Below are 27797 nucleotides of genomic sequence, written 5' to 3'. Positions count from 1 at the left end.
ATGGCCATCGAACTAGAAAAAAAGATTATAAAGGGATGCTGAGGTACAAAGGTAGTAACTGCAGGCCACAGCTACCAGCAGCTTGTGCGTGAAGAGGGAACCCAGTGGATCTGAGGGGTCCCTCAGGAGCTCCGAGGATGGAATGCGCTGTGCTTGATTCTGGAGGTACTGGAAGAAGCTGATGATCAGAACCACCATATTGGTTTGTCCTTGAATAGCAAAGTGAGGGAGGCTGCCAGGGTGAAGGGCTCTTGCTAGCCTCGCAGGCAAACAGGAAGAAGCAAGCCCTCCTTTTCTTCCTGCCTTCCGGTGTCCCTGCTCCCTGTCGGCAGAACCTAAGGGGAGCCCATCGCCAAGAGGCAGTGTGGCCAGCCTGACTCTGGACTGGACACCACGGAGCCGCGTGTGGTGGGTGGGTGTGGAGCCAGCTAGGAGACGAGCACAGTAGCCACAGGGAGCATGAGATTAACTCGGGCAAGAGTCACCTGTAGGGAAACTCCAAATGACCATCTCAGGTTGTGTAGCTCTTTCCCCACCTCTTTTACCTGAGAGATTCGGACTTTTTTCCTTACCTTTTCCTCTGGACGGGCCAGAGTGGAGGCCAGCTTCCCTGTAGATTCCTAAGCATTCCAGGAAGGGGATTAGGGATGTTGGTATTTTTCCCTTTGATGTCTTCCTGTCATGCCTTTCTCCTGCCCCTGTAAGGAACACTGAAGTTCACCAGAGACTAGCTTGGTTACAAGAAAATAGCTTGTTTTGTGTGTCTCACCAGATTTTTTTGAGAATTTTTTTGAGTTTATTTTTATGAGCCAAACTGATGACATGAAAGGAAGCCAGATCTCAGAGCTTTGAGGAATAGCAGTTCTGTGCTCACCAGTTTTTAAGAACAGTCCCTTAAAGGCCAGGGAGCCGTGGCTGTTAGAGATGCAGTTCCAGAGTCACTGACTGCTTGCTTCTCCTGCCCAGTACCTGATGATCCAGCAGACGCCCTTTGTGCGCCGGCAAGTCCGCAAACTCCTGCTCTTCATCTGCGGGTCGAAGGACAAGTACCGCCAGCTCCGCGATCTGCACACTTTAGACTCCCACGTGCGAGGGATCAAGAAGCTGTTGGAGGAACAGGGGATATTCCTCCGGGCGAGTGTGGTGACAGCCAGCTCGGGCTCTGCCTTGCAGTACGACACACTCATCAGCCTGGTACGAGGGGTGGAATCGTAGGGTGGGGAGAGGGCACGTGATGGGGCTCAGCAGGGGGTCATCCAGATGGAGCTGTCGGGGGCTTTTTGGTATGTAGGGGACGTCATGGCCGGGGTTGAGATCCGGGTGAGTCCTGGTCCCTGGCTGGTGCCACACCCTGTGTAGTTGGCCTCAGGGGCAGGTTTTCCTCCCATTCCCGCACCCACCTGGCTGCGCTTCCTCCATTGTGAGGAGTGGCGGGTTGGGGTTTTTTTGAACCAGTGTCGTTTATTCATATCATGAGCAGGATCACCCTGAAATTCGAGCACCTCAGATTTTTGTCCTTGAATGCTAAAGAAATGATGTCTTACTGCCTGAAGATAAATTGGACTTAAGGGAGTAAATTGTAATGCATAAGACCATCTAAAATGAACATCTTCAGTATTAAATAAAGACTTCTAGTCTAATGTGCTTGCTGTTGTACTTTTAGCAAGAAACAAGTAAGCTGGATTGTGGTTTTCCAAGTCATGACTTATCTCGGCTACATTATTGACTGGTCTGAAGGATGCCTGAAACCAAGGGCCTTAACCTCGTGGGGAGTGGAACATAGGGGGCTCAGCAGAGGCCCTGGGTTTGGGCCTTGGTCCCAGGTTCACCAGGGCACTGGATCAGCTTTGTCCAGAGGCTGTGTTCAGTTTGCATCCAAAGCCAGAATGGTGACCCTTTCAGGTGGCAGGTGTGGTACCAGCTGGGCTGCTTGGTGGGATTACTCATTTTGGTGACTGGTTTCTGTTTCAGATGGAGCACCTGAAAGCCTGTGCAGAGATTGCTGCCCAGCGAACCATCAACTGGCAGAAATTCTGCATCAAAGATGACTGTAAGCAGTGCTGCTCCTTGTGGGTTACCATTCAGTCCTTCAAGAACTGTTAATGAGGCTACTATATGCCAAGCACTAAACTGGATGCTAGAGCCATGAGCAAGATACAGTTTTGTGCCAACCACTTCATGTCGGGAATATGCTCTGAGAAATGTGTCATTAGGCCATTGTGGTGGTGTACGAACCTCATAGGATGTAATTACACAAATGTGGATGGTATATACACTTACGCCACGTGGTATGCCACCATCATCTATGCAGTCCATCATTGACCAAATCGTCATTATGTGGTACATGCCTGTATAGACAAAACTCTGCCTAGCAAAGACAAGTAAAAGCTTAAAAGAGTGATAAAGGTCAATAGACAAAATTTGTGGTTCACCAGGGGCACAGGGTAGGAGAGTACCTGACCCCAGACAGACAGGAAAGCTGAAGAGGAGTATATGTAGTTTATAGAAGCGACTTACTCTAAGAAGTGGGGGCCGGGGGCCGATCTCTAGGTAGTCATTACGGTACTTGTCAGGTGCGTCCACTGAGGGTATAAAGTCTTCTCAGCTGCACTCAGCAGAGAGGACTTAGAGAAGGACCTGGAGGGAAGAGGGTGGTCCTGACCATGTGGAGGAGTTGCTCCCGTTTGCATGGAGGTTGAGTTGTCATATTAGAGCTGAGCTACTGTCTCCTCTGCCTGCAGCCGTCCTGTACTTCCTCCTGCAAGTCAGCTTCCTGGTGGACGAGGGCGTGTCTCCGGTGCTGCTGCAGCTGCTGTCCTGTGCTCTGTGTGGCAGCAAAGTGCTCGCTGCGCTGGCGGCCTCGGCCGCGGCCTCCGCTGCTTCCTCCTCCACTGCCCCCGTGGCCGCTGGCTCTGGGCAAGCCACTGCGCAGGCAAAGTCATCCGCCAAGAAGAGCAAGAAAGAAGAAAAGGAGAAGGAGAAAGAGGGTAAGGCACTCTCTTATCTTGGTGACCAGGGTGATTTGTTCTAGTGTCTCTTGGAGCACAAGGTTGATTCTCTTCTTAAGTGGCTCTTACCTGACTTACTGGGGATCTAAAACCAAGATGCCCTCTAGTGTCTGCTTTTGGTCTCATTTTCAGTGACGGTGAAGGTGACACCTTAAACAGCGTAACTTCCCATTCCAGGCCACAGTGATAGGAAAGGTCATAATATACTGAACATTTTTACTAGGTTGTTTTTTTTTTTCTGTGGAATAATAACACTTGCTCTGTGGCAAGTATGTCAGTGTTAAATCAAATGATGCTTATAAATACGCCTTGTGAACTGTTAAATATTCTACAAATGTGAGCTGTTTTACCCGACTTCTTACCATCAGAAAGGCCAGTGTCATTCTGCGTCACTGCTCTTTATAGTTCTTGGAGGCCTGAGACAGGTGACGGGGTGGAAAAGTAAGGAAGGGGGTCCACAGTCTCTGAGTTAATGATTCAGCACTCTGTGCAGGTGTGTGGCAACATTGACCGTTTTAGATGGCAAACTCATGAAAGGAAATCTCTCCTCTGATGTAACTGTTTGGTCAGGCACTTTATTCTATGCTTTTGGGGGGCATGATTATATATATCATTTGGGGTTGACCTTTTGTCCTCCAGGAAGCAACTGAAAGTTGTTTTCAAATAATGACCATTTAGTTGAGACTTCTAGACTTGGACAGCATCCCCTTCCTCTCTGTATGGTAGCATAGGCTCTGGGACTCTTATCTTCCTGTTCTTTTCGCCCTGATCTTGCAGGGGAGAGCTCCGGCAGCCAGGAGGACCAGCTGTGCACAGCTCTGGTGAACCAGCTGAACAAGTTTGCAGATAAGGAGACTTTGGTCCAGTTTCTGCGCTGCTTCCTGTTAGAGTCCAATTCTTCCTCGGTGCGCTGGCAGGCCCACTGCCTGACTCTGCACATCTACAGGTGGGGTCCAGGGCTGTTTTGACAATTGGCACGGTTCTGAGACTATGTTTTACGTTACATATGGTCACAGTGTCAGTATTTATACCATCCTGAGAGTCCTCTTAACTATTACAGATTTCTTTATCAAGTTATCTGCTTTTTAGCTGTTAAACTGATGTCACAAGCACGAGACGATATTTTCCACTAAGAAGGCTATGTTTAGAAGTTTGTAAAATGACTCTTTAATCTAACAGAGCTTAATCACTAGAATTGAGGAACATTGGATAATGGAATAGACCACCTCGTGAAGACAGGAAAGGACGGTGCTACATCTGTTAGGATCGATTGTCAAAAGAGCAGCAAAACCATTCAAACTTAAAACTCATCATTGTGGGGAAATAGATACATCTACAAAAAAAGTACCTGGGTCCTGTTGGTAAACAAACTCAGGGTTTTCTGAACTGTCGTTTATTTACAGAAACTCGAACAAATCTCAACAGGAGCTCCTGCTAGATCTGATGTGGTCCATATGGCCAGAACTCCCAGCCTACGGTCGTAAGGCCGCCCAGTTTGTGGACCTATTAGGATATTTCTCTTTGAAAACACCACAAACAGAGAAGAAGGTAACAGTTAACTTATGTCAAAATGGTAACTCTCCATTTTAACCTTTTATTTCCTTGAGTTAAGAACATTATGAGCAACCACCAAAGGTGGTGCATATGTGAAATCTCTTGTAAATATATATATGCACTCCCCGTGTGTGTGCTACATGGGTAATGTCCACTGGCACGTAAGTGCAATCTGAAACTGGCCTAGCCAATAGAAGTAGATCAAGTGGGAAGAAAATGCAACTCATTGAAGTTGCTTGGGAAGGACAGTACTCCCTGGTTTTCCTAACAGCCCTGGTGACGTCCCCCAGAGTGTTTCTGCAACTGGATAACCTTTCATGGCTTCTCCATAAGATTCAAATTTATCTTCCTCCCCAAGATCTAAAAAGGTGACTCTCATAAGATTCTGGAAACTTCTAAGGAAGACAGAATCCCTTAAACGACTAGGAATTAGGCCCAGCTTAGTGTGATTCTGATAGGGGCTGAGAAATCTGGTACTTCTGGGGCAGTATCATGTAGAAAGCAATGACGAAAGTCTTTTCCCAATAAGACTTTCCCTTGGGCTTCAACTGTGGTCCTTTATTGACTTCTTTTGCAGTTGAAGGAATATTCACAGAAGGCCGTGGAGATTCTGCGGACGCAAAACCATATTCTTACCAACCATCCCAACTCCAACATTTACAAGTGAGCTTTGTTCTGCTTTCTCCCTATTTGAAGCTCAGCCAGCAGCCCAGGTTGCTCTCTCCATGTTGATTGGCTCGTACATAAGAATCATTATGACCCTGCTTGGTGGTCTTTGAATCCCTCCCTCATAGCTGGGGCCTTGCACACAGAAGTTACTCAAAATATAGTTGAATTTGGGTATAGTAAGTAGTCATTTAGAAGGTCTCTAGTTTCAAGGGTCTGAGTCTAAAATAAAACAAGTTTACAGAAAATGGCTGCATTAAAAAAAATTTTTTTTTAAATAGAACGTTGGTTAAACTGACAAGTTATTATTTCCATGATGTAATAGTGACTATTATTTTTTTTTCTTCAAACTTTATTGAGGTAGTTTCCATACCACAAAAGTCACCTATTCTTAAGTATCCAATTCAGTAAATATTAGCATATTTCATTGTTACTCTGAGTCAAACTTGAACATAACTTTTCAGGACCCCTTGACCACAGGAGGCTCAGAAACAAACATCTGAAGTTGATTAGTTGAGCTTTCCTTCCTGTGACTTGTGAGCCCTGTCGGCATTCCTCGCTTGTCCTTGTGCTCTTACGAGTATGGGACCGCCCTGTGGGATGTTGAGCCGTGACCTTCTCATGGCATTTTTATGAAGCTCAATGCTTTCTAAGATGAAAATTTCTTTATGCTGAGACTGGTTTCTTCTTTAGCACCTTGTCTGGCTTAGTGGAGTTCGATGGCTATTACCTGGAGAGTGACCCCTGCCTGGTGTGCAATAACCCAGAAGTGCCATTTTGTGTAAGTGACATCTTCACCGTGGATGGTCCCGAGGCTTACAGGACCAGTGGGTTCTTCTCAGAGATTGTTACCGCATAGCTGTTCCTCTCCTAGTGCTTGGTCACTAGTGGCGTGACTACCTGCCATGCTTTTTACCTTAAATATAATAGAAATTTTGTCTGTGGATGAAGAGTGGGTTGCATTGGTGAATTTTGAAGAAGACAGGATAAACTGTTAGCCTCAAACTAATACAGTGCTTTGTGTATACTCTTGTGTTTAGTATATCAAGCTGTCTTCCATTAAAGTGGACACACGGTACACAACCACCCAGCAGGTTGTGAAGCTCATTGGCAGCCACACCATCAGCAAAGTAACGGTGAAAATTGGAGATCTGAAGCGGACCAAAATGGTGCGAACCGTCAACCTCTATTACAACAACCGGACTGTGCAGGCCATCGTGGAGCTAAAAAACAAGTACGGGCTCTTCAGCCTGGGGAAGGGCAGGAGGCTTGTGAGGCTTCGCACCTGCTGCTGGCTTTGATGGCTGGAATCCAGGAAAAGCAGTGTATCCCTAGAGGTCCAGTATGGCCTCTTACCACTTTCGTCATGATCAGTTCCTAAGGATATTGACAAAGGTTATTTTAAAATCATGTCCAGTGGCGCCCTTGGGGTCTGGAAGCCCTTCAACAGCTGCCTGTGGATGGAAGCTGAGTCAGACAGACTCCAGGCCTCTTGTACCCATGTTAACTAGAGCACTTCCATTTTTGTGTAAAACTATATTGCGAAGTAGTTAGGTTTAGACACTATTTTCTTGCTCACAGAGCAGGTAGTATTTCCCCAGAAGTTACTCTAGTCCATAGCCCTTCCATTTCTGCATGGTGCCTTTCCTTTGTATCAGCTGGTGTTGGGTCTTTCTAGCTCATGGATCCCAATGTTTGAATCGGACATGTCGTATATGGGCTAAAGAAGGTACTTGTGGGTTGTGGTGCTGACTTTTACAGACAGATCTTACTGTTGAGGTGTCTCAGGTATTGCTGTTGGGAGGGGACATGGGTAGATATCACTTGAATAGTAAGACTGACAGTGCTGTTAGCACATGGAACGAAAGTGTTAGTATTATTCCAGGAGTCAGAATAGGGCTGAAGTGTATGTATAAACAAATGACCACCAGGAACTCTGCTTAAAGAAAACTTTCTTGTCTTCCTTCTAAAAGCATAGTTAATGCTGGTGACCTGCTAGTAGAAGCTGCTCATGGGGATAACCCTGATCCCTTCTGCAGGAGGGGACTTGGTTTTCTTTGTATAGAGTCAGTGCAGCTGCTGGAAAAGCACTTAGACTCTGAGACTGTGGGTGCACATCTCAGTTCTACTGCCTGTCCCTAACCTTGTGGTTATGTAGCCTCGGTTTCCTTAACTTTACTTAGAGATAAGTTCACTTTCAGGGTCTTATTTTAAGGATTGAATAAGTTAGTATACATACATGTTATGTTTACCATATACATGGAGTGCTGAGCACTGAGCCTACCAGCGCATGGCTCACTGCTCAGAGAACATTGGTTCTGATTGTATTAACAGAATTTCCCTGCACTGTTACATGCCTTTCTCTCCTGACTCTGCTTGGCACTCAGTCCAGATTCTGGCATGTCCCTCTGCCTCTCTAAAGCAACCTGAGCTTTACCTTTCCAAGGTAGCTGTCATGCTGGGAATGTGGCTCTTGAGATAACTGGCCTCAGTGTGGCCCACTTTTGGAGTAAGGTCTTCCCTGGATAAGGTCTTCTGTTTTTCTGGGGATCTCAAAAATTGTCATATGGAACGTCTTAAAGCACATGTATGTTCTATCCTTTTTTTTTTTTGTAGAGAGAGGGTGGTGGAAAATATTTTAAAAATTAGGGTGCTATTATTTTTCAGTTTTCCTGCTTTTAGAGCAGTGGTTATAGACTATAGTCTTCATACAACATCAGTGTGGTTAACTCTTTCTCAGACCGGCATGAAATTTCTGGCAGACAATACTGTTAGAGTAAGCACTTCATTGCCTTAGGAAAGTACATAGGGACAGTTTTTGTCTCATCAGGCCGTCATCACTGAGGGTTAAATGAGAGGCTCTCCAGCCTTCTGCCCCTCTGTCTTACACCGTCTCTCTTAGGCCGGCTCGCTGGCACAAAGCGAAGAAGGTTCAACTGACCCCTGGGCAGACAGAGGTGAAGATCGACCTGCCCTTGCCCATTGTGGCCTCCAACCTGATGATTGAGTTTGCAGACTTCTACGAAAACTACCAGGCCTCCACTGAGACCCTGCAATGCCCGCGCTGTAGTGCCTCAGTCCCTGCCAACCCGGGGGTCTGCAGCAACTGTGGGGAGAACGTCTACCAGTGTCACAAGTGCAGGTAAGCAAGTAGTTGTCACCCGGGCCAGGGCCATGTACATTCCTTGTATTTTTCTGCAAGCGTCTCAGCATGGGCAATTTTGGTGCCTTCACTATAGGTAGAGGATTATGGGTATGTAGAGTGTGAAGTCCAAGGGTAGAGAGAGAAGGAGGGGCGGGGAAGTAGGGGGGGGTGTGTGTGAGTGACTCCATACTTCTATGGTGGGCAGGGTGGGGGGTCCCTAAGTTTAGTTCTGGGTCTTCCTCTTGTTACCTGGTTACTTAAGTCATTCTCACCTATTTGTTACTGTCCTTCCCGTAGTCTCTGCAAAGTTTCCAGAGTATAGATGCGACCTAACCCATTTCCTCCTGGGTCACCCCTACCTGCCCCATCAAGCTTCTGCTGTCCCCCTGACCCAAACACTTTGATTCTTCAGATCCATCAATTACGATGAAAAGGATCCTTTCCTCTGTAATGCCTGTGGCTTCTGTAAATATGCTCGCTTTGATTTCATGCTCTATGCCAAGCCCTGCTGCGCGGTGGACCCCATCGAGAATGAAGAAGACCGGAAAAAGGTGAGACCATCTCCGTCCTAGACTCAGGGCCATGGCCAAAGCTGGAGGGGGGCAGTGTGCTTTCCCTTCTAGTCCTAGTCTTCCTCAACTCAGCACTATTCCCAGGGCCCAGCTCTTGGGTGGGAACAAATAATGGAGAAGGTGTCTTACAACACGTGGCCTGCCTAGGATCTGGGGGAAGTGTTGGTGTAAGGTAGAATATCTCCAGGGGCAGATGCCGTGAGATTTGGAAAGGTGGAGAGAAGTTGGGTGCCTTGCCCTGCATGTTTCCTAGGACCTGCTTCGCAGTGCAGCTGTTGGCCTACCTCAGGATGAGCTTGCCAGTGTGATGCGACGGGGCTGGACACTAGAGGAGTGAGGGGTTGGACTGCCGGGATGACTACTAGCAGCAGCATGGGAAAGAAAGGCCTTTTAGCTTTGGAGTCAGAAGGACTGAGGTTCCAGCCCCAGCTGTGCAATTTAATCCTGTGTGACCTGCCATAATTCTCACCATTACATGTTCCTGTGTATGTCGTATTCTATATGTACTTTGTATATTATTAAAAATAATACCCCTGCCCCACAGGGTTATTGTGAGGAGTAGAAGCAGCATCAGGCACAGGGCCTGACCAGTAGGGAATGTTTCAGTGAATGGTCAGCCAACCAGAGTACTCAGGGAGAGCATCATGCTGAGAAGCCCTCACACACGTCCCTCTCTTTTCCTGCCTAGGCCGTTTCCAACATCAACACACTTCTGGACAAAGCCGACCGAGTGTATCACCAGCTGATGGGGCACCGGCCGCAGCTGGAGAACCTGCTGTGCAAAGTGAATGAGGCAGCTCCTGAGAAGCCGCAGGTGAGCCCAGGTGGACGGGGTGTGTGGAGAGGGCTTCTGGGTGACAATTGGGGGGGGGGAACTGCCCCTGGGGGACACCGTCTCATGGTGGAAGGCTGATGGCCTCTCTCTTGGGTTGCAGGATGACTCGGGCTCGGCTGGGGGCATCAGTTCCACTTCGGCCAGTGTGAATCGTTACATCCTGCAGTTGGCTCAGGAGTACTGCGGAGACTGCAAGAACTCCTTTGACGAGCTCTCTAAAATCATTCAGGTAGAGAAATGGAGTGGCTTCGGGTGTGTTTGACTACGTATTACCGATAACTTTTTGGAGCAGCCCTGCGCTCTCAGCCAGCAGTGCAGCTCTTGGGGTGCCCTTGCCAGGGGGCGCTGAGAAAGTGGGGTCTACATGCCCACCAACACCTCTTCTCCCCCACTGCACTTTCCACTGCGTGGCAGAGCTAGCTTCATCCCGGAAAACTGAAAATAAGAGAGGTTGTGATAGATCCTTTTTTTCTTGACCATTCACAATGCATCTTTTAGTGGAGGGGTTACTGGTTTTAAAAAATTGGGTGCCAAGATCTTGTTTCCTTTTTCTGATGTATGTGATGTTGGCAGGCTAGGTAGGTTTGGCATACCAACTCCCTTCCACCCGGGTGGGTCGTATAGCAGGTGGAATATTGATCTGCATGGATGGGAGGCTGCCTGCAGACAAGGAGCACAGTCAGTATCCTTCCTCCCCAAATCTGTTCTGTATGAGACTGTGTTACGTAGGCACTAACAGTCAGTATCCTTCCTCCCCAAATCTGTTCTGTATGAGACTGTGTTACGTAGGCACTAAGGGCATGTGCCTGCGACCAGGCTCTGTTCTGACCTTGCCACTTACCTTGGTCAGCCTGTTTTCTTCTCTAAAGTAGCATAAAGTATCTAACTGGTAGGATTATCAAGGTTAAATTAGAAATGCATGTAAAGTGTTCTTTCAAACCAAAGTTTTTTAGTTAATTTTTTCTCTCTTTATTTTAATCTCTGAGTAGTGAGTTTTTTTCGTGCTTGCTGACCCCCGGGAGTATTTTTTTAAAAAACTGAAATTAGTTCGTTACAGTTTTATTAACTTAAAATCATATTTGTTGGATAACCAATTTATGGAAACAAGAGTAACATACATTTACCTTTTTTTAATGTTGCCTTATACATTTTTAAAATAAAAATATTTGTACAGTCACATTCTGATGGTCAGGAGGCACGAGGACATACATGAACATTCATACTACTCAAAGGGTTAATTGCTAATTTCTTTCTCCTTTGTCTTTTTTTTCCTCAGAAAGTTTTTGCTTCACGCAAAGAGTTGTTGGAATATGACCTGCAGCAGAGGGAGGCGGCCACCAAGTCGTCCCGCACCTCTGTGCAGCCCACCTTCACTGCCAGCCAGTACCGCGCCTTGTCCGTCCTGGGCTGTGGCCACACGTCCTCCACCAAGTGCTATGGCTGCGCCTCGGCTGTCACCGAGCATTGTATCACTCTCCTCCGGGCCCTGGCTTCCAATCCAGCCCTGAGGCACATCCTCGTCTCCCAGGGCCTTATCCGGGAGCTCTTTGACTACAATCTGCGCCGAGGCTCCGCAGCCATGCGGGAGGAGGTCCGCCAGCTCATGTGCCTCCTGACTCGGTCAGAGCCTGCGCCACTGTGGGGCCAGTAATTCCTGCTAATGCTGGGCTTAGGGGCAGCTGCGACGTTGGTAGCACTAGAGGGTGCAAAGAATTATGTGTCTCACTGCCAGACAGCTTGGCTAGCTTATCATACGGGAGAAAATGGAGTATCGGCAACGTTGTATAGTGTATTGGCTTGTACTCTGTTGGCTCCAGTGAGGTTTCCTGAGGAAGGGATCTCTGAGTTCTGGTGGGGGAGGAGAAGAGAGACTGGGTACTTGGGCTCAGGACTCACCCTAGAGAAGACAGGGGGGCATTGGAGCCCAATGATTAAGAGTTTGGGCCGAGGCTCGGCATCTGTTACTTGTACTGTGTGGGCCTTGGACAAATTGCTTAACTCCTCGAGCCCAGTTTTTCCTCATCTGAAAAGTACTGCTGATAGTAAATACCTTAATGGCTCATTCATGGTGAGGATGAAATGCAGTAATTCTGTAAGAACTCATAAGGTTGAGTGCTTAACATATGCCAGTGTAGTAGTACCCAGAGCTGGGTGCAGATGTTTACTGAGTGTGTGGCATAAACTCTGGAATATGTTACTGGTTGATAAATATTACTTGTATTATTTATTCACTCAGCACATATTTATTGAGCATCTGCTGAATGCCAGGCACCATGCTAGACTCTGAGAGTACAGTGGTAAATGGGATGAAGTCCCTACCCTCACATAGTTTACAGTCTAGATGGGAGAACTGCAGTGGAAAGAGCATCCACTGTACGGTGTCGGGAAGTTAGCCTGTGAGAGGAAGCAAGGCTGGGGTGGCCCTGATTGTCAGGGGATTGCTGTGTAGGGTAAAGGGTCCAGGAGACCTCGGAGGGTGGTGGTGCTGGAGGACGGAGCTGTGGGAGCAGGAGCAAGCTGTGCGGTGTACAAGGCATGAGTTGCACGCATAGGAAGTGCACATGGAAGGCTGGGGGGCGGGGCAGCAGCATGGCATCCCGTGCAGCTGACTGAGGGATGCCCTGGGGAGTCGGGGGTGGGATTTAGGGTCTTGGATAGATTCTGAGGGGCCTTATAGGCCATTGTAAGGCCTTTGGAAAATAAAGTGATATGGTAGAATTTGTGTTTTTTGCTATTGTTAATGTAGATATTATTACAAAGGAGCATGGGCAAAAACTAAGGTGGCCTTGTGAGAAATGAAGTGGAGGCAATTAGAGCAGATGAGGCAAGAGTTGTGGCCAAGACTGAGTGTGAATGCCTAGATCTAGGGACTGTGATAAAACATCCGGTGCCTGAGGGCTCTGCAGCCTGGGATGGGGACGCGGAGGAAGCCTCCTGTGTGGGCACTGCTCTTTCCCCGCCAACGTCCCCTCCCAGGGGGCGCCATGACCAGCACCCTTTGCTGCACACCTTGCTGTTGTGGGCTGACACTGGTCTTGGCCCGGGGGGGGGGGGGGGGGCGGGTAGCGTAGACCTGGGTTTCCTTTTCTTTTTCTCTGGGTTCCTTCAGGTGGACAGGAGGGGCACCACCAATGGTGAGTGACAGGACTCTGGGGTTTTTTGTTCCTGCAGAGACAATCCAGAAGCCACCCAACAAATGAATGACCTGATTATTGGCAAGGTCTCCACAGCCCTGAAGGGCCACTGGGCGAATCCTGATCTGGTGAGCAGGGCAGGTGTCCCCAACTCCTTCTACGCTTTCGCTCTTCCTGCACTTCCACCCTGCAGTCCCGTTGTGGTGACTGAGCAGCACGCTTGCTTGCAGAGTTCATGTCCCAGCGTGGTTTCCCCAGGTTGGACCCAGCTGCTCAGGGCAAAGAGCCTCCTTTTCTCTCTCTGATGATTCCGCATGTGGCCAGAAGTTCTAGCTCTTGGTCCCTGGGTCAGAACTTGGACATCCGCCAGTCATGGGATTGACCCTTCACACTCTCCTCATGCCTCTTCTGCTTGGCCCCTAGGCAAGTGGCCTTCAGTATGAGATGCTGCTGCTGACAGATTCCATCTCGAAGGAGGACAGCTGCTGGGAGCTCCGGTTGCGCTGTGGTGAGTGTGGGGGACATCTGGTTAGGAGCCTTTCAGAGAAAGGAAAGACTGCCTCAGGGTGCAGTGTCCACCACAGAGGGAGGGAGGGGACTACACTCAGGCTGCCTCGCTGGAGCAGGTGTGGGATGCTGTGTGATCTGACTCTGCCTTCCTTCCCGACCCCAGCTCTCAGCCTTTTCCTCATGGCTGTGAACATTAAGACCCCTGTGGTTGTTGAGAACATTACCCTCATGTGCCTGCGCATCTTACAGAAGCTGATTAAACCACCTGCTCCAACCAGCAAGAAGAACAAGGTACTGGGCCGGGATCTCAGAAGGAAGGTTACTTGGGTGGCAGCCCCTGCCCTGCCCTGCCCTGCCCTGCCCGGAACGTCCCTGACCCGGGATAGGGGGCAGCATTGCTTCCTTTGCCACAGTTCAGCAGATGTGAGGATTTTGAGTAGGAAGGTTTCTCAGAGGAAACTCAAGAGTAAAATAAACACAAACATAACTGCAGAGGGCTGCTTTCTGCTGTCACATCAGGTGACCTGCAGCTCCCGGCCAGCATGGTGCTCTTCCCGCCCGTGCCTCTGCCCACGTGGTATTGTGACCTGGGCAAGTTATTTAACTCAGGTTCCTCCGTTTTTCCACCTGTAAAATGGGAATAGAGTCTCCACCTTGAAATGTTGTGAACAGTAAATGACTTAATAAAGACCAAGGACTCAGAGCAGACTCTGGCCCCCGTCAGTCCTTAATGTCAGTTATGACTGTGCTGTCGTCTCTTCCTGGAACGCTGTCCTTCATCTGTCAGCTGCTCCTTAGAAGACCCACTTTTCTGCTAGGCTGGCTGTTAGCTCCTTGAATCCAGGGATCATCTTTAAAAAATATATTTTTTAATGTTTAGTGCATAGCATCATATCTAACATGTAACGGCCACTCAGTAAACCATTGCTAAGTGAGTGAACGAAGCCAGCTCCTATCCTAAAAAGACTAGCCAAGCCACAGCCTGGCTTGCCTGCAGCAGCTTGCAGAATACCCACGCCATAGTTCTTTCTACCGGACATGCCTGGGGGAAGAACCACCTTCGTGGCCCCGGGGCCATTCCAGGGCTGCTCCTCTCATGGAATCCCTGGATGGGGAACAAAGCCTTCCTTGCGGGAAGGTGGCTTTCGGAGTGGGAGGCACTAGGGAGGATGCTGGTGTGGAACCACTGGCTGCATTTCCCTTGTCCGGGGCTGCCCAGACAGGCCTCAGAGAAGACAGGACTGACGTGCCTTCCCTGCCCTTTAATGAGGGCTTATTTCCCCTCAGCTGATTCCCAGCAGATGAAATTGGTCCTTGATTGAAAAGAAGAGCCTCATGCTCACATGTCATTTTTTCTGGTGTGTGAGGTGAAAGGAGATTTCCAGAGCTCTGATCCACCAAGCCCTGTGGCCCAGTGTCTCTGTGCACGTTTTGCTTAGTTTTAACCTTGAGAGAACCGCCCACATGTCTCTGGGAAGACTCTCAGGGACTCTGAGGCTGGTATTATTTTTATTATTATCCCAAGTCACCATTTGCCCTGTGCACTCTGCTGCCGTTTGTTTGGCCAGTGGTGCCGTCAGCGCTGATAGGACTGCCGGTGTCTGAGCAGGAGAGGCAGCGGCTCCCGCCTCCCGGGCCCCTCTTTCCAGAGCTCCCTGGGAAGCAGGCGGAAGAGGTCGCTGGCTTAAGTGTGGGATACTAGACGTGACCCCATGGTCACTGGCTTCAGCCCAAAGGTCACTAGCTTGAAGCCCAAGGTTGCTGGCTTGATCAAGGGATCACTTGTTCTGCTCTGCCCCCCTCTCCATCAATGGTCATATGAGAAAGCAATCACTGAACAACTAAGGAGCTGCAACAAAGAATTGATGCTCCTTACCTCTCTCCCTTCCTGTCTATCCCTATCTGTCCCTCTCTGTCTCTGTCAAAAATATGGTAGTTATAGGTAGAACCACACATATAAAAGTTCTTAACATTCTAAATAATTTTATAAGCGTGTGATGGGGTCCTGAGGCCAAAAAGTTTGAGAATCGCTGGCTTAAGAGTTCTGGTTAGTCATGGCTCTTTAAATTCTGAGGCTGCTCAGTGACCCTTAGGATTTCTGTGTGGGAAACCGCCAGTCTGCCTGGGGACAGGAATTAGTGAGGGTGCTGCAGGATTGCCTGTCAGAGGGCATCTCCGTCCTGTCCAGCACAGTCTGGTCGGTGGCCTTAAGCTCAGCGTGCAGATGCTGCAGCTAAATTGGATCAGAACGTCCTAACAGGAACATGCATTTGGGCATAAAAGGGATGACTGTTGATCCTTCTGATCTTCCCGCCTTTGCATATGTCCCCTTGGGGCGCCAGTGCTGCTGTGGCTCCGATGTGTCCTCATGTACTGTCCCCTTGTGCCGCCTTCCTCCTGCAGGACGTCCCCGTGGAAGCCCTGACCACGGTGAAGCCGTACTGCAATGAGATCCATGCCCAGGCTCAGCTGTGGCTCAAGAGGGACCCCAAAGCGTCCTATGAAGCCTGGAAGAAGTGTCTTCCTATCAGAGGTGTGTTGTCCCTTCAGGACTTGGGAAGTCAGTCCTTCCTGCCCCTGTCCTGACAGCCCTAAACTCCTCCTCTTCTGTCACTTTCTCTTGCTGACCTGTCTCGCACCCCTCTGCCTGCAGGGATAGATGGTAATGGGAAGTCCCCAAGCAAATCAGAGCTCCACCACCTCTATTTGACTGAGAAGTATGTGTGGAGGTGGAAGCAGTTCCTGAGCCGTCGGGGCAAGAGGACCTCCCCATTGGATCTCAAGCTGGGCCATAACAACTGGCTGCGGCAAGTGAGTGACCCTCCCCGGCCGCTGCCTCGGCCCACCCCTGCCGGCCCTGGCACTGTGCACTCTCCCCTCTCTGCTCGGCTTTCTCACCTCCCTACAAGGAGGGCAGAGGCGGCGGCCCTCAGGTGCAGCCGCAGCACAGTGGCCTGGCCAGAGCAACCTCCTGAGCCCTGCTTGTCGGGCTGGTCTCGCTCTCTGCACTCCCCTCTGACCACTTAAAGGACCCGAGCGCAGTGCCCACAGTTCCTTCTCCTTCCGTCTTCTGTAGCTCTGCTGTGTTCCCTCTTTCTAGTTAATGTCATAAAGGAGTAAAGTAATTATACTTTCAGAACACATGTGTCCATTGATAAGATGAAAAATACTTAGCATATAGGTGTCCCCATAATAGAATTATAGAAGTCTTCGATGAGGAAGACACCTGCTGGTCTCTTCCCTGTCGGTCACCTTGGGTGTGCTCTCCAGATTACTCTTTGTGAGGAAGGCTCCTTCGCAGCTGCCTTCTCAGGCTGAGGCAGTCAGGCCTCCTGCTTGCCTGTGATTTCTGCTTTAACCCATCCCTGGCAGGTGCTGGAGGGCTCCCCCTGGGTGGGTGGTGTAGTAGTTGACTCCTGCTCGGGGCCTGGTGAGAGGCTGTCCCCTGAGCCCGGGGCTTTCTTCCGTGCCCTGCAGGTGCTCTTTACACCGGCCACACAGGCTGCGCGGCAGGCAGCCTGTACCATCGTGGAAGCTCTAGCCACCATTCCCAGCCGCAAGCAGCAGGTCCTCGACCTCCTCACCAGGTACCATTTGAGGGGTGGGGTGTGCAAAGTGGTCAGGCTTCATTTGGAGCCCTACCTGCTTTCCCAGGGGACTTCATAGAGGGGGCTGATGGGAGGCACACCTGTGCTCTAAGTGATCTCATTCCGCATAGAACCCAGCAGAAACCAAAAAGTTTGAAAAAGCTGAGTTTTAGTGGTGGGAGTAGTAGTTAACAGAGCACCAGCACCAGGTTCTGAACATGGAAATGCTTGGCATCCATGATCTCATTTAATCCTCAAGGCAACCTGGGTTTAAAGGGGTTAATTCACTTCTCCACTGGAAGGCAGCATTTGAGTTCTGGCAGTCTCATTCCAAAGCTGCGTTACTGGCCACTCTGGTGCACTTGCCTTCTAGCTGGTTCAGTCAGAAATACAGCTTCGCTGCCCACATAATGACTGTTCATATTTTGGTGCTTATTCCCAGTGCATCTAGTTTATTGCATTGCATTCCCTGTTGTGTGCTCCAGGTTCTTCCCAAGTGTGGGAGGTTCCCAAGCAGGATGTTTGGGTTTTCTCAGGGGCCCTTCTTCCCACCCAGAAGGCAGGAGGGTGACAGGCAGCAGAGGACTTGAGGGGTGGCAGGAGCGTGAGGAGCCGGTAGGCTACTGGAGCTGTTTGAGTTCTCTCATAGTGCCCTGTCTGTCTCGATGGCAGTTACCTGGATGAGCTGAGCATCGCTGGCGAGTGTGCCGCCGAATACCTGGCTCTGTACCAGAAGCTCATCACGTCTGCTCACTGGAAAGTCTACCTGGCCGCCCGGGGAGTCCTGCCCTATGTGGGCAACCTCATCACAAAGGTATCCCAGCCTGCAGCCCAGGAGAGCGCTCTCAGTGAACTCTTTCTGATATACATGTTGCAGTGTTCTCTTGTGCTGAGAAGCAATGTTTGTTGAAAATATTTTTGTGACTGTATTGTGTTTGTCACAAGAACATAGCAATCTGTTGGGGCACTCAGGATCTTCCCAGTATTTAGGCAGTCCCTTAATATCAGTGCAGCTGTCTGAAGCTTTTTGGAAAGGAGTTTTGCAAAGATTCAGTCTGAGGGATCATTAGAATAAAATGATAGTGACTAGAGCAGCGGTTCTCAACCTGTGGGTCGCGACCCTGGCGGGGGTCGAACGACCAAAACACAGGGGTCGCCCAAAGCCATCGGAAAATACATATTTATTATACAATACATTTTTAAATAAAATATGAGTTTAAATAAAATACATATTTAGGCGACCCCTGTGTTTTGGTCGTTCGACCGCCGCCAGGGTCGCGACCCACAGGTTGAGAACCGCTGGACTAGAGTGTCTTTGGTTGGTGCTGCAAGCTCCTGGACCAGTGGTGGAGGTGACTAGGGTTATAGGCAGTGCTGTCACACTGTTTATTGTCTTGTTTAGGAAATAGCCCGCTTGCTGGCCCTGGAGGAAGCCACGCTGAGCACAGATCTGCAGCAAGGCTATGCCCTCAAGAGCCTCACAGGTAGGGAGAGCCGCCAGGTCCTTCCTTAGGGCGCCCTGGGTGTAGTTTGGGCACTGACTCTGAGCTCACTGGGTGCTGAGGCTGACTCTTCCCTCTCGTATTGATCATAGTGCCCAGTTAAGCTCTGCAATTTTCATCTGCAGGTGTATGTTTTTGAGCTCCTGTTCTGTATTGACTACTACACTTCATTGAACACACTTGTTCTGTGCCACGCACAATGATGACTTTTTCCTGCTTTGGAGTTGCTCATAATGTTTTGAAGACACAGACCTTCCTTGCTTATTGTCTCATTCAGAGCTATTGCAGTGAATTTTTCCTGTCCCCACAGGCCTTCTTTCCTCCTTTGTTGAGGTGGAATCCATCAAAAGGCACTTTAAAAGTCGGTTGGTGGGTACTGTGCTGAATGGATACCTGTGCCTGCGAAAGCTGGTGGTGCAGAGGACCAAGCTGATCGATGAGACCCAGGATATGCTGCTGGAGATGCTGGAGGACATGACCACAGGTAGCACTGCCCAGTGGCCTGGAGCTCAAGACCCCCATGTCCCTCTGGGCCTGCCTTGGTACATTAGTCTGATTTTCCTGAGTTCTGCAGAGCCAGAGGGGCAGCATATGTTTCCACACATTCAAGTAAAGAAGACTGGTTCTTGGAGTTGTAAAATTCCAGAGCTGGGCTCAGTCAGTTTGGACTTTTTGTATTGAGCTCAGAGCAGGAAGAGGTCAAGCGTTCTCAGATTGGTGTCTTTTATTGGAAAATTCTTAGCAGTTATCCTTTCCGTTGTCTCTGCCCATTCTCCTTTGTCCATGGGAACTCCACTCACTCTGTCATCCATATCTGTTCACCTCTCTTTCATAGTGTTCATCTCACACATCTATGCTGGTTTTGGACGATTTCCTCTATTCTGTTGTTCAAGTCATTGATTTTTTTTCTATAATCTGTGCTACCTGTTTAATCCATCCATTGTGTTTTCATAGTTCTATGGAGATTTTATAGGTTGGCTTTTTATCAACATTTCTTGGCCTTTTTATAATCTTTCAACATATCAAATATGTTCTGTGCCTGATAATTCTAAAATTTGAAATATTTTTTATCTGATTCTGCTGTTATATCAGCCCTTGCTTCTAGTGCCTTAATATATATATATATATTTTGGCTGTGTTTTGGAGATTTATCTGTAGAAACTCTTCAGGATCTGAGTCAAAGATGGGTTTTAATGTTCCTGTGAGGCAGCTCAGGGCATGGACATCCCAGGGCTGCCTTTAACAGAGTTCTAACCTTTGGATTTTCAAACCTTTTAGGTAGTGTGTCACAAATCTCTGTGAACGGGTGAGGTCTGAGATTTCCCCCACCCTCTGCTCAGTGCTACATTTTAAGGGAAGATAATTGTCTGTCAGTTATTTGCTTGGGGGAAAGGGGAAGTTGTTTCTAGTTGAGCCTCATACCAAGGTAAAGAAAGCTCTTACAGGGTACCAAATCTATGTGTGCATAGGGCGTTCCTGCTACACTTTCCACTCTGGCAGGTTGGGGCTTTGTGTCCAGCTCTCAAATCTTGGCAGGTGATAGAACCAAAGCTCAAGGCAAAGGCAGCCTCAGTGTTCTTACTTTCCTGGGTTACTGATGTCTTTTAAATTTTGGCTTTTGACTCTGTGGGAGTGGCAGTTCACTGATATCTTTCTGGTCAGTATTTGGGGTTATTTTGAAGTGGGAAAAAGTGGGGAGTCGATCAGGGGACACAGTCTGCTGTGTGGCCAGACATGGAGGGCCTTTTGCTACCATTCTGTTATGCCATGCTCAGCTGGCTTGTGCCCCGGTCAGTTGGACTCTTTCCAAGGGGATGTTTTTTCCCCTTTATGTGACTTGAAGTTATGTCTTTGGCTTATAAAAGGCAATCTACCTTATCTTTTAGAGAGTTTATAACATCTTTTTGATTTGATTGAAATACAGTTAGAATCATCTCAAAAAAGTATCAACATTTGACATTTTTAAATACCTATATTGGCCATGAGAATGTGAGGTTGTGATTCTGAGAGAAAGACAAGTACACAGCTCACCGTGGTGCATGGTGCTGACTTGGGCATTCGGCTTTTATATGTGTTGCGGTCTGAGTATAAGAAGCAGTCAGCTTCGGATTTTCATTTGAAGTATTGATGTTGTCCTATGGGGCATTTAAAGACTTAGCAGGCAGAAGGACTCTGTCAGTGATGGTACTTTATGTCAAGCATCATCTTGATAACTGAATTGCTTTCCTAACTGACTTGGCCGCTGTGATTTCTGGCAGGTACAGAATCGGAAACCAAGGCCTTCATGGCTGTGTGCATTGAGACAGCCAAGCGCTACAATCTGGATGACTACCGGACGCCTGTGTTCATCTTTGAGAGGCTCTGCAGCATCATTTATCCTGTAAGCAGTGGCGCTTCGCGTGGTGCTCGGGTGTCAGCATGAGCCTTCTGCAATGGGACCTCTCGGTGACCCATTGTAGTCATGGGCACACTTACTAGCTGTGAGCCATTTAGTTAACATTTTAGAAGGCATCACTGGCCTGACCAAGTGATGGTGCAGCGGATAGAACATCAACCTGTGATGCTGAGGACCCAGGTTCGAAACCCTGAAGTTGCTGGCTTGAGCGTTGGGCTCATCCGGCTTGAGAACAGGCTCATCAACTTGACTGTGGGATCATAGACATGACCCCATGGTCGTTGGCTTGAGGTCAGTGGCTTGAGCCCAAGATCACTGGCTTGAGCAAGGGGTCACTGGCTCAGTTGGAGCCCCCTGGTCAAAGCACATAGGAGAAAGCAATCAATGAACGACTAAAGTGCTGCAACTATAAGTTGATGCTTCTCATAGCTTTCCCTTCCTGTCTGTACCTCTGTCTCACTTAAAAGAAAAAACAAAACAAAAAAAACACTGATATAAAACCAGAAGCAACCTCATAATTTTCCTGTTCCTGATGTTGGAAAATCCAAAGACCTTCCCTTGGTCTTATTTTCTAGATAGAAGGTCAAGGTCAGCCTTATTTTATTTTTTAACTTCCTGTGCCAAAATCCCATGGCTTATTAATTCACTATGCCATGAAAGAACAACATTGAGTTAGAGTATAAAGAAAAAGAAATTCTCACCACCCTCCTTTCCCCATTTTGTGCACATATGCTTGTGTGTGTTTCCCTAGCCTGAGCTATCACAGAGCACAGTGTGAGCCAAAGTCCCTCTCCTGTTATCAAGAAAGGAGACACCGGGGTTCTCAGTGACTGATGAGAGAGTTCACTGTGGTTGGGCATGCCTGGTGTTACATAATACAGAAAAGACCCTTTTCCTGATTTGAGGGCCACCAGTAACCAAGTTAGCATCCCATGAGATGGGCAGGTGGAGGAGAGCCTCCCTCCCCTCATTTCAGTAATACAGCTTCCACATGTCTCCTTATCTGCTCACTTTGTTGGGCTTTCTCTCCTAATTCACTCTTGAGCTTCAGAGGAGATGCTTTGTATGTAAGGCTGTTTGAATTATATTTGTATTTTTTTTAAGTCACCCTGAGCTTTCTATTCTTTGTATCTGTAAGTGTGTAAGGGCTGGATCACTGGTGAGTTTCCCTCAGAGCATTGAGGGAACCAAGGTAGCATGGTCAGGCCTCTGCTGTCCCTCTACATTTATCTTTATGCCATCCCTTGTGATGCTTCCTTCTCTCTGTCCTTTAGGAAGAGAATGAAGTCACTGAGTTCTTTGTGACCCTGGAGAAGGACCCCCAACAAGAAGACTTCTTACAGGGCAGGATGCCTGGCAACCCGTACAGTAGCAACGAGCCAGGCATCGGGCCACTTATGAGGGACATAAAGAACAAGATTTGCCAGGACTGTGACTTGGTGGCTCTCCTGGAGGATGACAGTGGGATGGAGGTAACAAGTGTGGACAGTGCTGTCATGGTCAAGAGCATGGGCTGGGGTCAAATCCAGGTTCCTCCCTTTAGCAGCTGAGTAGCTGTGGGCAGCTAGCTTGTTTCACTGTTTCTCATCTATATTTGGGGGCTCAAGATTCCCGCCTGCTGATGTAAAGGCTAATTACCTGTGAAGGGCTCTGCCCCATGCCTGGCATGTGGCGTTAAAGGGTTAGTGGCTGTTGCTGCCATGGCATAGACTTTAATTAATCCTGTTGCTCAGAGGCTTTTCAGTCAGTGTCCCTAAATACTGGCACTTTAGTCCGCATATCTGGTACCTTCTGGTAGACAGCCTTTAGGGTCCAGTTTTGTTATATACACAGTGACAAGCATGTTGTTTGAAATAGAGAAAACTGCTTTTTCTGAGGTTGAACCCGAAATGGTCTTAGGCTAAGAGAAGGAGGTCCTCAGCAAGAGTTGTTAGTGTGGAGTCATGGTTTGGGTTAAGGGTGTTCATGACCCATGAAATTGTGCACAAAATTCTGTGTGTTGTGCACACACGTGCATCTTTTAGAGAGGGAGAGCCGATTGATCCTCAACACATAAAATTATGAATTATGAACCGGTGCTGTAAAGTACCCTTTGATCTTGAAATTCACTTGCCTTACAATTACCTGGAATAACAGCCTCACCTTCTTTTCTGTTCAGCTTCTCGTAAACAATAAAATCATTAGTTTGGACCTGCCTGTGGCCGAGGTTTACAAGAAGGTCTGGTGCACCACGAATGAGGTATGTGCTTGTTTTGTTGCTGGGAGGCGCAGTCTTACTTTTCTGATGTGTGCAGACGTGTTGCAGGAGGGACCACGTCAGTCATCACTCCCCCAGCTCATAGCAGCTCTCGTGGAGCAGCCCTTCCCTGATGTGGTTGCGTGGAGAAACCGGTCAGCTTGTCCTCCTTTTGAGGCACCTGGCCAGTGAAGGTTGAAGAGCTGGGGTAGAGCAGACGCTGTGATTCTCCAGTTTACGGAATGCAGCACTTCTGACTTACCAAAGACTCGTTCCTCATATTCCGTCAGGGTGGAGGTTTTAGAGTGAGCAGATTTGGCTGAATCCTCTCCTTGCTGTGCCGTTCTATGAAGACCTTAGGCTCTCCATAGGCAAAGATTGATGTACTGAGGTTTTTGTTTTGGGGTCCTGAGACTTGAATCACAACTCTTTGAGCCCTTTGAGCTCCCTTGTCCTGATTCTTTGGATAGTAGTTTCTACTGGCTAGAGTTTCTTCTCCTGAAGGAGGCACAGGCTTGGGATCAGACCTAGGCTTATAACTGGGTAACTTGGATTAAGCTGTTTAAATTTATCTAAAAGGGTATTAAAAAGGCTTAGTTAGCATAGGATCTAGCATAGAGTAAAACAGTAAATAATAGTTGTTACAGTTTTTACATAGAGTTTAATGAAATTAAATGAAATAGCGTCTATACCATGCTTCGTATCGTTTCTGACCTAAATAGACACTAAAGAAGTCAGCTTTCTTTCCCCTAAGTGAAAAGCAGTGCATTTGGATTCTAAGTGTTATGGTTCAGATGTAGAGAAATAGAAGCTAACCATGCTGCTGAGGCGTTAATTAATGCAAGACAGGTGTTCATTCCTTTGCGTTTTCTGGGCCTATTTATACGTACCCTTCTCAACTTTGTCTGCCCAGGGAGAGCCCATGAGGATTGTTTATCGGATGCGGGGGCTGCTTGGTGATGCCACCGAGGAGTTTATCGAGTCCCTGGACTCCACCACAGGTGTGTGGCCCTTCTCACAGATACTGCTGCATGTTGGATTTGAAGTTTGGGATCTATCAGTGGTTCATGTCCTGGGACTTAGGGCCATTCTGGGCAAATATTCTCTTGTACTTCTAATCAGAATTGAGGGCAGATTACTTCTCTGACTGAGGAAAATATGGGTATATCTATAGCCTGATTCAGAAACCTTTGGGATTAGGAAGGAAAAAACCCAGCCTTAGGAAAAATAATGCAATTAGCAACAAATTTGAGTTCAAATTTATTTTTAGCTTAGTTTCTTTTTTCTATTGGTGGTTATGGTGCTTTTCTTTTCACACATTTGAGTAAATAATTTTAATTGACTTGAGTCTTTTAAAAAGCTACTAAGTGTGAGATAGTGTAGTTTAATATCCAATATCCACCCGTTTTATTGGCTGTGTCTTCATTGGAGAGATGAAGAAGGGAAATAGCTATCAGCCTGCAAGAGGGATGTCAGTTTTGCTCCCGTCCTCATCTTTTTCTCTGTTTCTGCTCGGGCCCCTTTCCCCCCAGATGAAGAAGAGGATGAAGAAGAAGTGTATAAAATGGCTGGTGTGATGGCCCAGTGTGGGGGCCTGGAATGCATGCTTAACAGACTGGCAGGGATCAAAGACTTCAAGCAGGGACGCCACCTTCTAACAGTGAGTTGGAGGCAGTGTGGTGGGACCAGCCTTCAGCTTTGGCAGAGGCTCCTATGGAAAGAAGCTTGTGGTCATTGTGTCATTGCACCCTAGAGGGCAGCATGGTGCCATGGACCAGTGCAGGCCAGCGAAGGGCCTGGTAGCTTCCCTGAGCCCTGTGCGTCTGGGCTCCTTTCCCCCACTAGTACCTCTTCCTGCCCCACTTCCTCCAAAATGCCAGTGTGATGGCAGCCTTCTGCCATGTCCCATTAGTCACCTGTGGAACCAATATCTAATTGTCTTTTACTAAAAAACTATACTTGTGTCTGTTAGAATTATTGTTGCTTTTTTTTTCTTTTTTATTTTTCCGAAGCTGGAAACGGGGAGGTAGTCAGGCTCCCGCATGCTCCCGACCGGGATCCACCTGGCATGCCCACCAGGGGGCGATGCTCTGCCCCTCTGGGGCATTGCTCTGTTGCATCCAGAGCCATTCTAGCGCCTGAGGCAGAGGCCACAGAGCCATCCTCAGCACCTGGGCCATCTTTGCTCCAATGGAGCCTTGGCTGCAGGAGGGGAAGAGAGAGACAGAGAGGAAGGAGGGGGGGAGGGGTGGAGAAGCAGATGGGCGCTTCTCCTGTGTGCCCTGGCCAGGAATCGAACCCGGGACTCCTGCACGCCAGGCCGACGCTCTACTGCTGAGCCAACTGGCCAGGGCTATTGTTGCTTTTTAAGTGCATTTTGTAAGTAACCCTTTCATTTCTTGTAGGAGGTTGTTTGCTTATTCCTCCACCTCACTAGTAAGGAACAGAGGATTCCAGAGGCAGCGCAAATATTACACTGTGATGTTTACCTCCAGTGGATGTACAGACATATCACTGTGCCCATGCTTTCAGTGACTCATGTGATTCTGAGCTCCCACAGGCCATGAGCTTTGGAATCTTCCTGCTGACTGTTAGTTCAGAGTCTGAATTAGTACTAGAATTTCCCTGTTCCGTTAGGAAGTGGCGTCCCTGCCAGTTTAGAGATGATGGAGATCTGCCCAGCCCATGAGGGCTACTGCTGGAGAACATTGCTATTTAAAATGCCCACCTGGTATGAGATCCCAGCCACCTCACCATGCACCCTTCAGGATCACTTCTCTCTGCTACCCTCTGGGTTTTAGGAGTACCCGCAGATTATGCATGACCTCTCAAATACTTCTTTCCTGCCTGTGCCCACGTCTCTACTCTCAGATGGCCTCATGGGTTTTGACTTTGACTGGCTTTTCTTGTCAGGTGCTGCTGAAATTGTTCAGTTACTGTGTGAAGGTGAAAGTCAATCGGCAGCAGCTTGTCAAGCTGGAAATGAACACTTTGAACGTCATGCTGGGGACGCTGAACTTGGTAAAGAGTGGGGGCTGCAGAAGATAAAGGTTAAGTCTTAGCAGTCCTGGGTGGGGGCCAGATAGCTCAATCCCGGACTTGGAGGAGATGGATTTGTGGCCTCTTCAAGCCTTTCGTCTGTCTGACTGGCACAGAGGCTTGGGTCATTCAGGCTGTCCCTTGTGCTGCTGTCTCACCCCTACACGGCTGCCATGACACCCAAGAGCTTCCTTGTCTCTTTCCTGGATTCAGATCAGGGGCAAGAGGAAGTTAGTCCTTCAGCAGTCCAGACCACACACCAATGGAAAAGTAGTGCAACTCGCCTTAGGGCAGCCAGGAAGCAGTCTGACATGTCACATTTTCTGTCCTCAAATACCCACACACTTGTGTTCCTGAGAATGTACCTGTGCACGTTCTCGTTCTCTCTCTGTCTCTCTCTGTCTCTCTGTCTCTCTCTCTCTCTCTCTCTCTCACACACACACACACACACACACACACACACACACACACACACAGCAGATCCGATCAGCAGTGAGTGGTTGTTTTGTCCCCGGAGTGACTGTCTCCTCCTACAGGCCCTGGTGGCTGAGCAGGAGAGCAAGGACAGTGGCGGTGCAGCTGTGGCCGAGCAGGTGCTTAGCATCATGGAGATCATTCTGGATGAGTCCAATGCGGAACCCCTGAGTGAGGACAAGGTGAGTGAGCCCAGCCTGTCCATCTGCAGGCCCTGGGGACCTGCATGGTCTCATTGCCAGCAACGGGTTTGTTTGTGTCTTAACTGTGTCAACCAAGGACGGTTGAACCTGCTCAGCTCATAGGAATGGCAAGGCTCAACTAATTAATGGTGACATCATTGCATTGAAGCCTGAAAGCTGTGGATTCAGAGGAAACAAAGCTGCTCATTAATGGGATTCTGGCATGTTCCAGCTGATAGACAGGGACCTTAGTCCAAGCCTCATTTCACAGTTGGCGAAACTAAGCCCAGGGAAATGAGGTGAGCTGTTCAGTGTTTCATAGGTGGTTACTATATAGTTGGAGGCCTAGAACCCAGGTCTCCATCTTCCAGCTCAGTTCCTCTCCATTTCCTGCACCATTGCCTTCCTCCATTCTTACCAGTGCTAATGTTTTGACTACAGATAAGGACCAAGTGAGTATCAGGTAGCCTGCATTCTCTTGGGGGAGGGGGCAGTTGCATTGGTTACATTTTGATCGCCTGAGGCTATTAACAGAGCCAGCACAGAAATTTAGACACTAATTTATCTAGTGGAACTCACGCTGTTTATTCCCCGGAAAGTGCCAAGACACTTTGGGGCTTCTGATGGCTAATAGAAGTGCTGCAGCCAAAGTCCTGACCCCAGTAAGGGCCCCTCCGTCCTCTTTCCTGCTGCAGGGCAACCTCCTGCTGACAGGGGACAAAGACCAGCTCGTGATGCTCTTGGACCAGATCAACAGCACGTTCGTCCGCTCCAACCCCAGCGTGCTCCAGGGCCTGCTGCGCATCATCCCATACCTCTCCTTTGGTGAGCTGGAGAAGATGCAAATCCTGGTGGAGCGCTTCAAACCATACTGCAGCTTTGATAAGTATGTTGTGTGGTTTCATACAGCGATGGGAGGGGCCCCACAAGAGCCCTGAGCTAGTTCTGGGAGACTAAG

The 27797-nt window shown here is 48.5% G+C and overlaps 1 protein-coding gene across 6 annotated transcripts in view; it reads left to right on the top strand.

Annotated features, from left to right (window-relative positions):
• The window catches only part of UBR4 (ubiquitin protein ligase E3 component n-recognin 4), a 130783-nt gene that overhangs the window by 83214 nt on the left and 19772 nt on the right, over nt 1–27797 (top strand). For all 6 annotated transcript variants that reach the window (XM_066375240.1, XM_066375243.1, XM_066375239.1 and 3 more), the window contains 30 exons: nt 967–1194; nt 1972–2050; nt 2742–2987; nt 3786–3954; nt 4412–4556; nt 5140–5225; nt 5922–6009; nt 6269–6462; nt 8131–8370; nt 8786–8924; nt 9634–9759; nt 9881–10009; nt 11057–11400; nt 12952–13042; nt 13338–13422; nt 13588–13715; nt 15828–15957; nt 16078–16235; nt 16902–17011; nt 17684–17825; nt 18414–18495; nt 18824–18997; nt 20772–20893; nt 22183–22380; nt 23067–23147; nt 24058–24145; nt 24677–24804; nt 26058–26165; nt 26720–26839; nt 27535–27725. In XM_066375240.1, the coding sequence (XP_066231337.1) occupies nt 967–1194; nt 1972–2050; nt 2742–2987; nt 3786–3954; nt 4412–4556; nt 5140–5225; nt 5922–6009; nt 6269–6462; nt 8131–8370; nt 8786–8924; nt 9634–9759; nt 9881–10009; nt 11057–11400; nt 12952–13042; nt 13338–13422; nt 13588–13715; nt 15828–15957; nt 16078–16235; nt 16902–17011; nt 17684–17825; nt 18414–18495; nt 18824–18997; nt 20772–20893; nt 22183–22380; nt 23067–23147; nt 24058–24145; nt 24677–24804; nt 26058–26165; nt 26720–26839; nt 27535–27725 (4349 nt within the window). The remainder of the gene's footprint in view (nt 1–966; nt 1195–1971; nt 2051–2741; nt 2988–3785; nt 3955–4411; nt 4557–5139; nt 5226–5921; nt 6010–6268; nt 6463–8130; nt 8371–8785; nt 8925–9633; nt 9760–9880; nt 10010–11056; nt 11401–12951; nt 13043–13337; nt 13423–13587; nt 13716–15827; nt 15958–16077; nt 16236–16901; nt 17012–17683; nt 17826–18413; nt 18496–18823; nt 18998–20771; nt 20894–22182; nt 22381–23066; nt 23148–24057; nt 24146–24676; nt 24805–26057; nt 26166–26719; nt 26840–27534; nt 27726–27797) is intronic.

This window comes from Saccopteryx leptura, chromosome 3 (genome assembly GCF_036850995.1).
Source record: "Saccopteryx leptura isolate mSacLep1 chromosome 3, mSacLep1_pri_phased_curated, whole genome shotgun sequence".
NCBI lineage: Eukaryota > Metazoa > Chordata > Mammalia > Chiroptera > Emballonuridae > Saccopteryx > Saccopteryx leptura.
The sequence above is the reverse complement of the archived record's forward strand: the minus strand, read 5'-3'. Positions and strand labels throughout refer to the sequence as shown.